General features: G+C 39.3%; 1 protein-coding gene across 2 annotated transcripts in view; it reads right to left on the minus strand.

The window, feature by feature from the left end:
• TMEFF1 (transmembrane protein with EGF like and two follistatin like domains 1) overlaps positions 1–14,726 on the minus strand; it is an 85,694-nt gene that overhangs the window by 32,026 nt on the left and 38,942 nt on the right. For both annotated transcript variants that reach the window (XM_059141406.1, XM_059141407.1), the window contains exon 5: positions 13,603–13,699. In XM_059141406.1, the coding sequence (XP_058997389.1) occupies positions 13,603–13,699 (97 nt within the window). The remainder of the gene's footprint in view (positions 1–13,602; positions 13,700–14,726) is intronic.

Below are 14,726 nucleotides of genomic sequence, written 5' to 3' on the forward strand. Positions count from 1 at the left end.
AAACAGGATTATTAAAAAGAAATCTAGACAAAGAAATATCACAGTGGAATTTTACAGCAATAACAAAAAAGAATATTTTAAAAGCAGCCAGAAAGAAGAGAAAGGTTACTTTTAAAAGAGGTAAGAATAAGAGGGACAAGTGTCTTCAAAAGCAATACTGAAGCCAAATTATTTATAGTCAGACAGTGAAATAATGCCCACAATGTGCTGAGATAAAATAGAATTCTATATAAAGACAAATATCTTTCATGAATGAGGGTAAAATAAAAGTAATTTGGAAGAAGTAATAACTTAAGAATTTGTCATGCAATGGCTAACAGTAAAGTTAATCATAAAGGCAGTTGAACAATGATCTCATAAAGAAGATCTGAAATGCAAATAAAGAACAAAAGCATAAATACATAGGTAATATTAACAAAGCTAGCCTTGCAGGGGCCCAACAATTTCACTGGTAGGTAAGGTCCCTTAAAATCTCATATACATGTGCACCAGGAAATGTAAATAAGAACATTCAAAGCAGCATTACTCATGAGAACAAAAGACTGGAAACAATCCAAATGTCCATCAACAGTAAAATGCACTGTAAAAGTCCAAAAATTAAATTCAATAAGCAGTGAAACTGAATGAACCATGTGCATTCACATGAATGAATCCCAAAAAGGTAATTGCTAAGCAAAAGAAGGTACATAGAGAGATGATTCCATTTTATACAAAACTCAAAATCAATTAAGAGATTTATCATATGTGGTAAAACCATTTTAAAAGCAAAGAGAATGCAGGATACTAGGTAGGTAGAGGAAAGATGCAGTCAGGGAGAACATCAAAGGGCAGCTCTGAAGTACTGATAATATTCTATTTCTGATTTGGGAGATAGGATTCACAAAACTTTGTTTCTTTTTTGTGCATCAAACCAAGTGTGTAAGTTTTCATGCATTTTTAAATATATATTCTATTTCACAATTTAAAAATTTAGGCACCAGAAAAAAAATTAACAATTCGTATTTACTAAAGTCAGAAATGGCTTTTACATTTCAGCAGGCGTGTGGGGATTGAGAATGTGACAGAGACCACATTTGGTCTGCAAAGTGTAAAATATTTATCATCTGGACCTTTAAAGAAAATCCTTGCTGACCCCAGCTTGACGGGATATAAGGGACCAAAGTTGGAATGGCAATAAAAGAGAAAAAGTGGCTAATGAAAGATTACAGAGCTGTTTCAAGAATAAGAAAAGGCCCAGCAACAAAGGCAAGATACCATACCAATCCAATGAGAAGAAACAAGTGATTCAGCAGTGGGCACTGAGCACAACTGTGACCGACTGTAGGAGAAACTTAGCATTCCTCGGCGAGATGGCACCACTGCAGGTCAGACTAAGAACTCGGAGAACAAACCATGGCTACTGTTCTCAATGGCACACGAGGAAAGAAAATAAAATTACTATGCCAAGGAAGTCCAGCTCAGTGAAACCATGAGCAGAGGAGGAAAATATTAGACTCCAGAGGCTGCTGATGCTACTGATTACAGCGATTACAGCTGTTTGCACACTGACAGCAATGCGGAGGGCAGGATGCCCAAAGCATAGGCGTGTGCACTAGGGTGGAAAGAAATCACTTCAGTAAATGTGCCAAATTCAAAACATGTAACAACCATTTACTCTGCACCCACTGTGTGAAAATACTCACCTTTGCCTTACTTAATCCTGACAACAGATAATTATAAAAAGGGAAGATGAATATGAACAAAGGTAAAAAGCCCAAGATCACAAGACAAAAACACTTCAAGTTTTTTCTCAAGTCTTAAAAAAAAAAGGACTTAAAATGATATCCCTAGGAGTCAATTAAAGAAGTTAGAAAAAAAAAATAATGAAATATGTCCAGTGAAAACAAAAAAGAATGGAAAAAACAGAAGAATGGATACAGATACATGGGGATATAGATATGGATATGTAGCTAGATCTCAGCAGAAATAGGAAACAAAGTTACAAAGAAAGGATCCATAAAGCCAAATCTGGCCCTTTGAAAAGACTTCCATATCTACAAAGGAGGGTAATCCAGAAAGAGAGAAAAACCCATTAGGAATGAAAAAGACTACATCCGGTGGGGATTATGGTTTAACAGGTGATGAAGGATTATTATAAGACACTTTAAGACAGCAAGTTTGAAAACTTAGGTAAAATGAGTAACTTTTTAAAAATATTAACTATCGAATTTAACTGGAACAAGACATGGAAGCTGAATGGTATTTTAATCATTAAAGAATTAAACTGGTTATCTAAAAACAAAAAAAGTTCTTCAAAGACAGTTTCAGAGCCAGGTGTCCTTTAAAAAGAAAATTTATGGGAGTGCCTGGGTAGCTCAGTCGTTAGGCACCTGCCTTTGGCTCAGGTCATGATCTCGGGTCCTGGGTTCGAGACCCACATCAGGCTCCCTGCTCAGTGGGAGGCCTGCTTCTCCCTCTCCCATTCCCCATGCTTGTGTTTCCTCTCACTGTGTCTCTCTCTGCCAAATAAATAAAATCTTAAAAAAAAAAAAAGAAAATTTATGAACACATTCATTCCAATCATTCAATAAATAGAAAAATCTATTCTTACACAAAGTCATCCAGAGAATAGAAGGAATACTCCCTAACTCACCTTCTAAGGCCACATAAACTTTAAAAAAAAAAAAACATCAACAAAAGTAACAGATTACAACTCACTGAATAAAAACGAATAAAAGAGGATATCTCATTCTTACAGCAGACTGAACACCAACCAGTATTTCACAGGCACAGATACTGTAATTATAAAAAAGCAGCAAGATATGATTTAAAGAATTTTAAAAAAGGAGCACCATGAGAACAAAGATCAGCTCATAGAAATTAAAATGACAGGGACGCCTGGGTGGCTCAGTCGGTTAAGCACCCAACTCTTGATTTGAGCACAGGTCATATTCTCAAGGTCATGGGATCAAGCCCCGCATCGGGCTCCTGACTCAGTGAAGTGTCTCCTGGAGATTCTCTCCCTCCCTCCTTCCCTTCTTTGGCCTCTCCCCTGAACCGGGACCTGCTTATTCTTTCTCTCTCAAATAAATAAATAAAGCTTTACAGCAGAGACAAAAAAAAAAACTCAAAAAAGGGGAGGTAGATAAAGTTGAAGAAATCTCTCAGAAGGCATAGCAAAATTTTTAAAAAATAGAAAATGGGAGAAAAGGTAAGAAATTAAAGGACTAGTCCAGGATGTCCAATAACTAAATAACAGAAATACAAATAGAAAAGAGAGGAAAAGAAGTCATCATCATAGAACTAACTGAAGAAGGGGTGCCTGGCTGGCTCAGTCAGCAGAGCATGTGACGTTTGATCTCAGAGTTGTGGGTTCAAGCCCCACATTGACTGTGGAGATTACTAAGGAAAAAAAAATTTTTTTAAAGCTAATTGAAGAAAATTTCTCAAATCAGAAATAAGTAAATTTCTAAGAAAGGGTGTAACAATGTAAAATTCCACTATACTGACCAAAAGATTCTACACACTTCAATAGACAGAAAATAGATCTTACAAAAAGGATCAGGAATCAGAATGGCTTCAGGCTTCTGCAGCAAGACTAGAAGTTAGAAGACAACACAGCAATGCTTTCACAATTCTGAGGGGAAATTATTTCCCATTTAGAAATATGTACTTGAGAAGTTATAAGTATTAGGTGTAAGATAAAAACAATTTCAGGGCACCTGGCTGGCTCAGCCAGTGGGGCATGTGACTCTTGGTCTTGTAGTTGTGCGTTCGAGCCCCATGCTGGGTGTAGAGATTATGTAAAAATAGAATCTTAAAAAAAAAAAAAAAACAACTTTCAAACATTAAATCTCAAAAGTTTTTGGCTTTTTTTTTTTTTTAACATCTTGTACCCTTTTTCAAGAAGCTACTGAAAAATAGACTAAAATGAGAGAGTAAAACCAAGAAATAAAAACAAAAATACAAGAAGCAGACTATTCCATACAGAAGGGGAGGCAAATTAATTTCTAGGATACTTGTGGGGTAACAAAAGATATATTTGGTCTTTGTCCCCCACTCCTGGCACAGAGCCCCTAAAACTCTTGGAACTGTCTGATAGATGGGAGAATCTTTTATATGCTAAGGGAATGACTCACTGTGAGATTCACTGTGGGAAAGAAGGGAGGGACCAGTTTGACAACAGAAATACCAACCACGGTAAAGTCAGAACTTCCACTTCCCACCCCAAACCAACCCACCTAACTTCTGGGAACAGGGAAGAGAGAGAGGGAATGGAGATGGAGTTCAGTCACCAACGGCCAATAATTTAACCAATAATGACACCGCAATAAAAAACTTTGAACAGGAGCATTCCAGGTTGGTGAACACACCCACGTGCTGGGAAGGTGGTGCACCTGATACCATGGAGACAGAAGAGAAACTCCTCAAGACCCTTCCGGACCTCGCCCTCTACGCCTCTTCATCTGGCTGCCCATTTGCGTCCTTCCCAATAAACGGTAAGTGTAGCGCCGTGTGTCCTATTTGCAAATTCTGAAGCCTGAGGGGAGGTTGTAAAAATCTCCAAGCTGGAAGTATGCTGGGAGAAGACGCAGGGAACCTCACTGTCAGGTGGTGTCTTGTGGGTCTGTGCCTTCATTCTGTATCATCTGGGCTAACTCCAAGTGGAGAGCATCAGAAGTGAACTGAGTCGTGGAACAGCTGGTTGGTAGAGGAGAAGTAGAGAACTGGTTGTTGTTGGAAAAGATACAACACAAGTTAGATACCAGGGTGACAGCTCTATTCGAGGGCAACCAGTCCTACTGAACAGCTTCACTCTGCACAGTCCTATCGATGGCTGTGATTACCAATTACTAAGAGGTCTAATGCCCCTATGCCCTTCTTAGACAGGGCACAGAATGCCCAGGTAAGCCTGCTCCAGACTCTGATCCACACTTGGCTCATCTTTACCATATGGTGGTGAAGTGTCCCCACTCTTCCCCTCATGTCCTACTGCCTCACTCTGAGCACACTCATTTAATTGACTTCTGAGAGCTAGAGGTCAGCTCTGGCAAGATAAGAAGGAGAGAACACAGAGCAGGCCCTTCTCTGACCACGTCCCTGCCAGTCATCCATACACGGCAACACCAGAATCCTGCCAGGTGTCTCCTCCATGAGAAGCCCTGGGTTCCCCAGGACTCACTCAAGCTCTTGCCCACTGACGCCCCCTGAAGGGAATCTTGTAAACTGTCCAGGAAACTGAAAGATTCTGACTCAGAAACCATTCCATGTATCTTCTTTTATAAGCTTTTATGCAATCATGGCACTACAGCCCTTTCCTTCTACAGCTGGGTTAATGCTCCACACTGGTAATACAGCAATATTCTATTTTATACTCTAGGTGTTAGGTACACAGATGTAGTATTCTTTGAATTGTGTACATACGTATGCCATATTTTACAATAGAAGTTTTAAATAAAGCATAGATCAATATGCACAGTGTATTACCATCAGTTTTAAAAAAGGAAAGAAAGAGAATATATGTACCTTCTTGCTTGTACACGCTTAAAACAATCGCTGGGAGATTAAATAAACATCACATGACTGCCTCTAGTAAAGACACCTGAATGGCTGGGGAACGGAGGAAGGAAGCAGATTTTTTACTGTGAAGCCTTTTAAAGCTTTTGAGTTTCTAACACCGCAAATTTCAAAGGCATGAATGCATATCTACATACACAAATGAATTCAATGACTTCTATGATTTTTGCAAATCACAACTCTAAGTCTTTAAAATAGGGATAATACCTCATAATACTGGTGAAAGAACCAAATAAGCATTTGTAAAAAGCTCTTTGAAATCAAATACTATGTACATATGAAAGCAGTATTATTATTATTGAAAAAAAAAATCTATCCTTTCCCTTCCTTTCTCTTCACTTTATATAAAAAATGTTATTCCTTCGTGATATGGTAAGTTTATTTAGCAGTTAAGAAAACGCTGGCTTGGGTGCCTGGGTGGCTCAGAGGGTTAAGCCTCTGCCTTCGGCTCAGGTCATGATCCCAGGGTCCTGGGATCGAGTCCCGCATCGGGCTCTCTGCTCAGCGGCGAGCCTGCTTCCTCCTCTCTCTCTCTCTGCCTGCCTCTCTGCCTGCTTGTGATCTCTGTCTGTCAAATAAATAAATAAAATCTTTAAAAAAAAAAAAAGAAAAGAAAACGCTGGCTTAACCAGTGTATGTGGGGATGCCTGGGTGGCTCAGTCAGTTTAGCGTCTGCACTTGGCTCAGATCCATGATCTCAGGGTTCTGGGATCAAGCCCCATATTGGGCTCCGTACTCAGCTGGGAGTCTGCTTCTCTCTCTCTCCCTTTCTCTCTCCCCCTCCCTCTGCTCATGCTCACTCTCTCAAACAAGTAAATAAAATCTTAAAAAAAAAAAAAAAACCTGGGACACCTGGGTGGCTCAGTTGGTTAAGCAGCTGCCTTCGGCTCAGGTCATGATCCCAGCGTCCTGGGATCGAGTCCCACATCAGGCTCCTTGCTCCGCAGGGAGCCTGCTTCTCCCTCTGACTCTGCCTTCCACTCTGTCTGCCTGTGCTCGCTCTCACTCTCTCTCTCTCTCTGACAAATAAATAAAAAAATTAAAAAAAAAAAAACTAATTCATGTGAAGTTGTTTAGATTTAACAAACATCTATGAAGCCTGCAAAAAGTTCAGTACGATACCAGTCTTTTCATGTATATTAAATCCATACAATGACCCTGTGTGCAACTCTAAGTGAGTAATAAAGCCCTAGTGTGAACAGCCATGAATTCAACAAAGACCTACAGAGGTATACTACAATCCAACCTTATGGCAAGTTCAACCAGTATAGAAATCAGCAAGACAAAGTCCCTGTCCTTAGGGAGCCAACCATCTGCTAGTGATCCCAACAGCGTAAGTGCCATGCAGAGGTTATTTCTCAAGAACAAGGAGCAACACAGAATAAGGTCACCTAACTCATAGGGATTGTGGAAGAGAGCAAGGGAGGCTTCTGGGAAGAGGCACTGACTTGTGACCTGAGTCACACCTCATCCAAGTTGAGAAGGAAGAGTGGGAATTAGATAGATAAAGAGAGATGGGACTCCAGGCAGAGGGAATAAGAGGCAAACTATCAAAGAGTAGCACATTATTCAGAAAACTGCAAAAGGTTATGGGGATATGGTGTTCTGCATTTTAAAAACAGACCTCTCAAAGGAAACCTTTACTGGCAGCTGTGTAGTGTTGAGTAGTAGTAGGAAGGCTCTGTACTGTAGTAGGAAAGTATTTCTGGATGAGGAGCCTGCTATTGCTAACACCCAGCTTATATTATGTATAAACTAATATTTAATAGTGTTGTTTTCAGTTATCAGAAGAAAAAGAACAACCTATAATTATTTTTCCATTATAATCTAAGGGGCCGGCATACGAATTTATTAAACCTAAATAGTTTTAGAAGTCTGTATTCTATATATCCAGAGAAGGGCAATGTTAAATGACAAAAAACTACTGTCATCTCTGGTTAGGAAGAAATAAAGAATAGATAATGGAAGGAGAGGAACTTCTTTGGTTCTTTTTTTAAAAAGTCTATGTGGCATCCAGAAAGGAAAACATAATGGAGGACACACATGTATAGCATCACTTTCTCGGCTTAAACCAGAAAAAAGATTTCCTTGCACCTATTGAGAGAGACTCATCAGACTGTGACACTGACCAGCCATCTGTGTCAAACAGAAAATGGTCCCACGATGGACAAAGATGTCCAAGCAGGTAGATTAACTGTTTATCAATGTTGTCTGTCACACTGCATACCTACAGTGATTCTCTGAGCAACTCTGAAATCTCCCATCACTCAGGGAAAGAGCATCTCCAAAAAGATTGACATCAAAAAGGCAGGAGAGCAGGAACTATTTCCACAAACGGCATCATACACGAAGTTCAAAAGAAGTAATTCGAGGACTTTTATAACTCACCTGTGTATTGACATTATGCCTGATGATTCTACCTAATCTCAAACTATTCGTGGGTAGAGACTTAGGTCAGGACTATAAAGGTACTGATGTGAAGGAGTTTTAGGATTATCTGGCCCCACTGTCCAGACAAACAACTGATGGCCATCCTATAGCAGTCACTTCAGCTTTGGCCAGATTAGAAATGCTGTTTAGAAAAGGAGGGATTGGGGCACCTGGGTGGTTCAGTGGGTTAAGCCGCTGCCTTCGGCTCAGGTCGTGATCTCGGGGTCCTGGGATCGAGTCCCACATCGGGCTCTCTGCTCAGCAGGGAGCCTGCTTCCCTCTCTCTCTCTCTCTGCCTGCCTCTCCATCTACTTGTGATTTCTCTGTCAAATCAATAAATAAAATCTTGAAAAAAAAAATTATAAAAAAAAAAGAAAAGAAAAGGAGGGGTTGCTACAAACATATGGTTCAAGAAATACAACGTGCTCTAAAGCAGGAGCTGTTTCCAAGTTTTAAGACTAAGCAGATCTGGGCTGAAGCCTTTATTTGTTGGTGCAAGACTCTGAGGCTCTTCCTGCCTCCATCCTAGGAGCCCATACAGAAACAGGGGCCAGAAACTCAAAGCGCTTTGGAATGCTGAGCCCCCCACAAGGAGAGCAGCTGTTCTGCAGACTTCCACAGTACTGTGACAGACTTTACGGGAATGAGAAATAAAGTTCTGTTAAACACCCCCTCCCTCCCCCCAAAAAAGTCCATCCACTGTACTTCACAATGGTCACAACAGAAAACCAAAACCTCACCTCGGGAGGGGGGGGGGGGTGTCAAATTTCTTAGAACCTCACAACCTAGCTCCAGGTATAAATTCAAAAGGGAAGCATCAATAAAGATAGCTATCATTAACCCATGTGAACACCAAGAGTGTCACTGGAGAGGCACAATGTGCTTCAGGAAGGAAGAGAGGGAAAAAAGCCTTTCAAAGCTAAAACTAACTTAAATTATAAAATAAATTAGCCACTGAGCAAACAAGAGATAAAATACATGTTTTATTTATTAATAAAGGCCATACACTTCACTCAGAAGAACCTATTTACTCTTTTACATTGAGAATTTATTCCTACATTAGACACCGTTCCTATAGATCTATTATCTCCTATTCTGGGAAAGAAGAGAAGCAAAATTAAAAGCTGGGGTCATCTACACTCAGGTTCATTGTCAAAGCACCTTAACAGTACTCAGAAGCAGTGGCTAAGAACCTGAGGTGGGAGAAGAAAAATTATTTTCAAAGAACCCAAAACACAAAGCAGAATGCAGCTGTAAGCTCAGGGACGAAGCAACCACCACTGAGAACATCAGGGTGTACACAACACATTAGAAAAATCCCTTGTCGTTGGACCTGTGTTCTGGGCAACTGCAAGCCATTCAGCCTCTTCTAAGACCAGCTTCACTTGTAAAATCAGGATAATACTTCTTGCCACCAGACAGAACTGCCCTAAAGAGCTGAAAAAACAATTTATGTAACAATAGCTGAAAAATCTAACACACTATACAATATGAAATACTAAAACAATATATTTAAATAAATTTCCATTTAAATGGCTAAATAAAAAATTAGCACTTTTCTTAATAAGCAAAGAATTAAGTTACATACCACTGATCCCACAAAATGCTAGGGTTGTTTTCTAAACTAGTAGAAAAAAAAAGAGAGCTTTAAAGCAAGAGATTTTAGCTGCCCTAGGAAACCAGATAGGGTATAAGCATTTCTTCTAATAGAAAACACATTTCAAAATGAGAAAAAAATACTCCAGGGGCGCCTGGGTGGCTCAGTGGGTTAAAGCCTCTACCTTCAGCTCAGGTCATGATCTCAGGGTCCTGGGATCAGCCCCACATCCGGCTCTCTGCTCGGCAGGGGGCCTGCTTTCCTTCCTCTCTCTGCCTGCCTCTCTGCCTACTTGTGATCTCTGTCTCTGTCAAATAAATAAATAAACTCTTTTAAAAAAAAAATACTCTGGTTTCTCTTCAGATCACATAAATCTTTCGCCTTTTACAAAATGAGAAAAAATATTTTTAAATGAATATCCATACCTAAAAGATAACTTGAAATATAATATACAACATGAAATGTATCAATTATAGTATCAAGGAATATTTTTCAAACTATAGGTCATAATCACTAGTGGATAAAGAAGTCAATTCTGGGGGTGACTGGGTGGCTCAGTGGGTTAAAGCCTCTGCCTTTAGCTCAGGTCATGATGGAGCCCCACATCGGGCTCTCTGCTCAGCAGGGAGCCTGCTTCCCCCCCTCTTTCTCTGCTTGTCTCTCTACCTACTTGTGATCTCTCTCTCCCTGTCAAATAAATAAATAAAATCTTAAAAAAAAAAAAAAAAAAAGAAGTCAATTCTGGTATTTTTTAAGGAAATCGGATAGAAAATGAGAATACTTCGCATTTCATAAAGGTAACTATTATTTCATACAACTTTGTTTTACTTAATATGTATTATTATCATGTGTATACACACACAAGTGCTAGGTCACAGTGTAAATCTTGTTCTTACATGGAGCTATGGTTAAAAACACCTAAAAGTCACTGATACAAAACAGATAGGCATGTGGCCTTCTAGATGGCAGCTAAGGTGTAAAAACAAGGAATTTAAAAGCAGCCAGTAATCAGAGTGACCAGAAGAAAATAAGGAAAGGAAAGTAATCTCAGCTGGGATCAGGTTGAAGAGGGCAGTGTTTTTTAAAAAGTCATCAAGCATCAGTCGTTGGAAGTAGGAAAAGGATAACAGCATTCTTTCTGGGAACCAAACAGGCTAATGGCGGGGTGGGGAGAGTGGGGGGACATGACGGACGACTCTCCTGGAATTTAGTAGAATCTGCCCCATAAAACCTCTGACTTTATTGTTGTTTTTTTTTTTTTGGTTTTGTTTTTTTTGTTTTTGTTTGTTTGTTTGTTTTTGACAGATCACAAGTAGGCAGAGAGGCAGGCAGAGAGAGGAGGAAGCAGGCTCCCTGCTGAGCAGAGAGCCCGACGTGGGGCTTGATCCCAGGACCCTGAGATCATGACCTGAGCGGAAGGCAGCGGCCCAACCCACTGAGCCACCCAGGTGCCCTATAGTTTAAACTTTTAATTAAAAAATTAAATAACATTTTCCTAATAAACAATGGGTGATTTAGATAAAAATCAAGGCTGGGTGGCTACAGCTACATATGTACATCTCTCAGTTTTGCCTACTGAAAAGGTTTCGTGGGCTGGGTCAGAATTACCCTTAGGCAAACTAAACTATGCAGCTATTTACCTGGAAGTAATCATGAAAAACCCACAGAAGGTGCCCAGAAGGAGTTAAATAACCTCCTTATAATTTCCTCGGTACTGAAGCACCTGGATGGCTCAGTGGTTTAAAAAGCCTCTGCCTTCAGCTCAGGTCATGATCTCAGGGTCCTAGGATCGAGCCCCACATTGGGTTCTCTGCTCAACTGGGAGCCTGCTTCCCTTCCTCTCTCTCTGCCTGCCTCTCTGCCTACTTGTGATCTCTGTCAAATAAATAAATAAAAAATAATAATTTCCTCGGTACCACAGCCCACTTAAAAGTTTAAAAAAAAAAATACAATAGCCATTGAGGTATGCCCAATTGTTAAACTCACTACAATCAGTAGTAAGTGTTCTATACATAAAAGACTAATGTCCTAAAATATCTTCTTCCATTGTAGGATTAGCCATTTTAGCTTAATCACTTACCTAAATTTAGGTAAAAGTACCAACTGCTTCCTTAATGTTTTCCCATTATCGCACCAATGTCCTGGCCTGGACTTGGCCGCCTGTCCCAGTCTTCATGTTCCCTGGCTGGCTCCTCAGCTTGCATGCTCCTTTCTACTGGTAAGCTCTTCCCTGGTCTGTGCCCACTTCCTTATGCTTAAAGCCTGTTATCTGCAAAAACGTTGGCTGCAGGTCCTCAAACAGATGCACAAAAAGAATTTCGTACCTGCAAGGAAGTTACTCTGACTGGGCATAGGGTACATATTATATTATGAGGTGGTGTTCCTAGAAAGATGTATATTCTACTATAGAGATGTCATATGTGAAGCTGCCTCTGAGACTAGATGGAAACTGTTCTACTTCCAAGCAAAAGATCTCTATCTCTTTCAATTAAGGGATGAAATATGAGAGCAGAGAAATGTCTAAAATAGGACTGGAGAGAGCTACCATCAAAGGAATAAGAACAGATCAACAGACCAAGCCAATCAATCACTGACAACTATTTTGACTCTGAACACCTTTATAGAACAGACCTGAACGAAAACACTTTAAAGAACAAATCTCTACAAAAGTAGACACACACACCCCCAGTACATCATCATGCCATACCATTAGCACAAAGCAAGAAGAGGAGCACATAACATCTCTTGTCTGTTCTCTCTGCAAGTCCATATCACTCATCATTTCTTTCCTGTTGTGCAGACCCACATCTACTTTGGAAAACATGTACTTCCCAATCAAGTCACTCTGACTGAAATGGATGGACACATGTCAACCCAAGGGACCAACATGTAGAAACAGAGCAAATGCAACTTTTGCTAAATTCACTTTTTACTAAACTTGTCTTATGCCAATTCTCACCACCTTTAAAATATATACCAAGTAAATTATCAGACATTAATTTTACCATATACCACCCAAACAGCCAATTTTGAACCATAATCCTGAAAAAGGTGTGATCCTGATTTTCAAAACTCCCTATGGGCATTAATGCTAATTAAACCATATTACTACTATTCAGTGAAAGACCTGAATATGTATTTGAGGGCTGCATAAAACCTAGGACCAGAAAACACACAGTGAAAATATGTGTGAGTAAGGAAGAAAGTGCAAATCTCTATAAAATAAGTGTTTTAAACTATCCACTAAGGGGAAATTAGGGATGTGAAGATCCATTTGGGCTATAATGTCCTGAAGTCAGCATTAAAGCTTTTAGAATCAACTATGCAAAATGCAAACACCGCGGGGGAAATGAGAGGTTGAAAATGGGAATAAATAAACAGGAAGAAACAAACATAACTGTGTTAATGATGTCAGTATTGTTGCTCTTCACCCCATACCATGTGAAAATTGGACAGACAATGCTGTCCAGCTACAAAACCCACCTTACTGAAGGCTGAATATGAGTGAGAAAATAAAACAACAACAGGTCAGTCTGTGAAAATGGGATTTCTAAAAATATTTTACTCATTACACAATAATTACTATATCTCAAATTCTGGATTTTCCTTTTATGGAAATACATGCAAAGTTTTTACATAAAAATGCAAGTTAAGAAAAAGAGAAACGTATTAATACTAGTAGAAAGTATAATGGTAGGAAAATTCAGAATAAAAGTATTTTTGAGGAATAAAATTGGCACGTAGGATAAAATATATAAAACTGTCAATAAAAATAAAGGGAGAGGTAAACCTAAAAAAATTATACATGAATTCTCATTCTAAAATACAATACTTTAACTTCAATAGCTATGATATTATATCAACATAAGAGAAAAATTAATACAAACACCGTTAAACAAAAAAATATAGAAGGCACATATAAAATACCTAGAATCAGGTTGAAAGATCCCTCTCTACAATATAATAGTGCTGATGATTAACTTCCAAGAAAATGCATCCCTTTCCCTCAATCAACTTACCCAACATTTTCTGCATCTTCATCACACTCAGCTTTATATTTGCAAGGTCCACACTTGGAGTGTTTTCTGTGAACTTCTGCCCCTGACCCCTCCTCTTCTGTTTAAAAAGAAAAATTAAATTTTCAAGCAAAAGTTGGGTTCTTTTCCAGATAAGCTTCATGTTTTCAGCAGCCATTATCCTATTTCTAAGGAAAATAAACCTGAGCTCTTGAAAATAATCACTTCCAAAATCTATCAATGCTTGTGCCCAAAAATGCTGCCAATACAGAGTACAACATAATCTATGAGGAAAATAAGTATTGGTACTAGCAAAACAATCCCTTAACCTATGTATAAAGGTGCAATATAGGTTTTGACAATTGTCTTTAGAAGAATTATCACATAACATTAAATACGAAAGAGAGGGACGCCTGGGTTGCTCAGATGTTTAAGCAGCTGCCTTCGGCTTAGGTCATGATCCCAGCGTCCTGGGATCGAGTCCCACATCAGGCTCCTTGCTCGGCAGGGAGCCTGCTTCTCCCTCTGCCTCTAGTCTGCCACTCTGTCTGCCTGTGCTTGTGCTCTGTATCTCTCTCTCTCTCTCTAACAAATAAATAAAAATCTTTAAAAAAAAAAAAAAAAGATTTAAATACAAAAGAGAAAGTAAAACATGGGTAATAAATTTGGTCCAGTGATTACCCTACTGAAATAGTGTGTGTGATGCTGGTCAGCAAATAAATGATTAAATGCAATAGAGTATAACCACTTCTTTACATCAGTTTCAAACCTGCCTTTCTTACTCTATTAACAACTAATTCCAGAATAAATATATATATATATTTATCTCCAAATCTGTGAAAGGAAAGGGGTCTCCTTATGAAAGACTTATCTCTTTTCCTACTTTGCCACTTAGCACGCCGTAAGTACCCAGAAAACAGAAGTGTGTGGGTCTCCTACGATCCAGCACAAAAAACCGTGCATACCTCTAAGTCCCCAACTCCTATTCCACATTTAAGGGCTTCTACATTTGTGGGGCTCAACTAAAATGGATCCTACCCTGATCGTTTCAAACTGGGCAGGGAGCTCTGTTCTGAGAGCAATTTGGGGATTCAGCTTTCTCAAGGGATCTCCCATTCTGGTTTGGA

The sequence above is a fragment of the Mustela lutreola genome, chromosome 12 (assembly GCF_030435805.1).
Source record: "Mustela lutreola isolate mMusLut2 chromosome 12, mMusLut2.pri, whole genome shotgun sequence".
Classification (NCBI taxonomy): Eukaryota; Metazoa; Chordata; class Mammalia; order Carnivora; family Mustelidae; genus Mustela; species Mustela lutreola.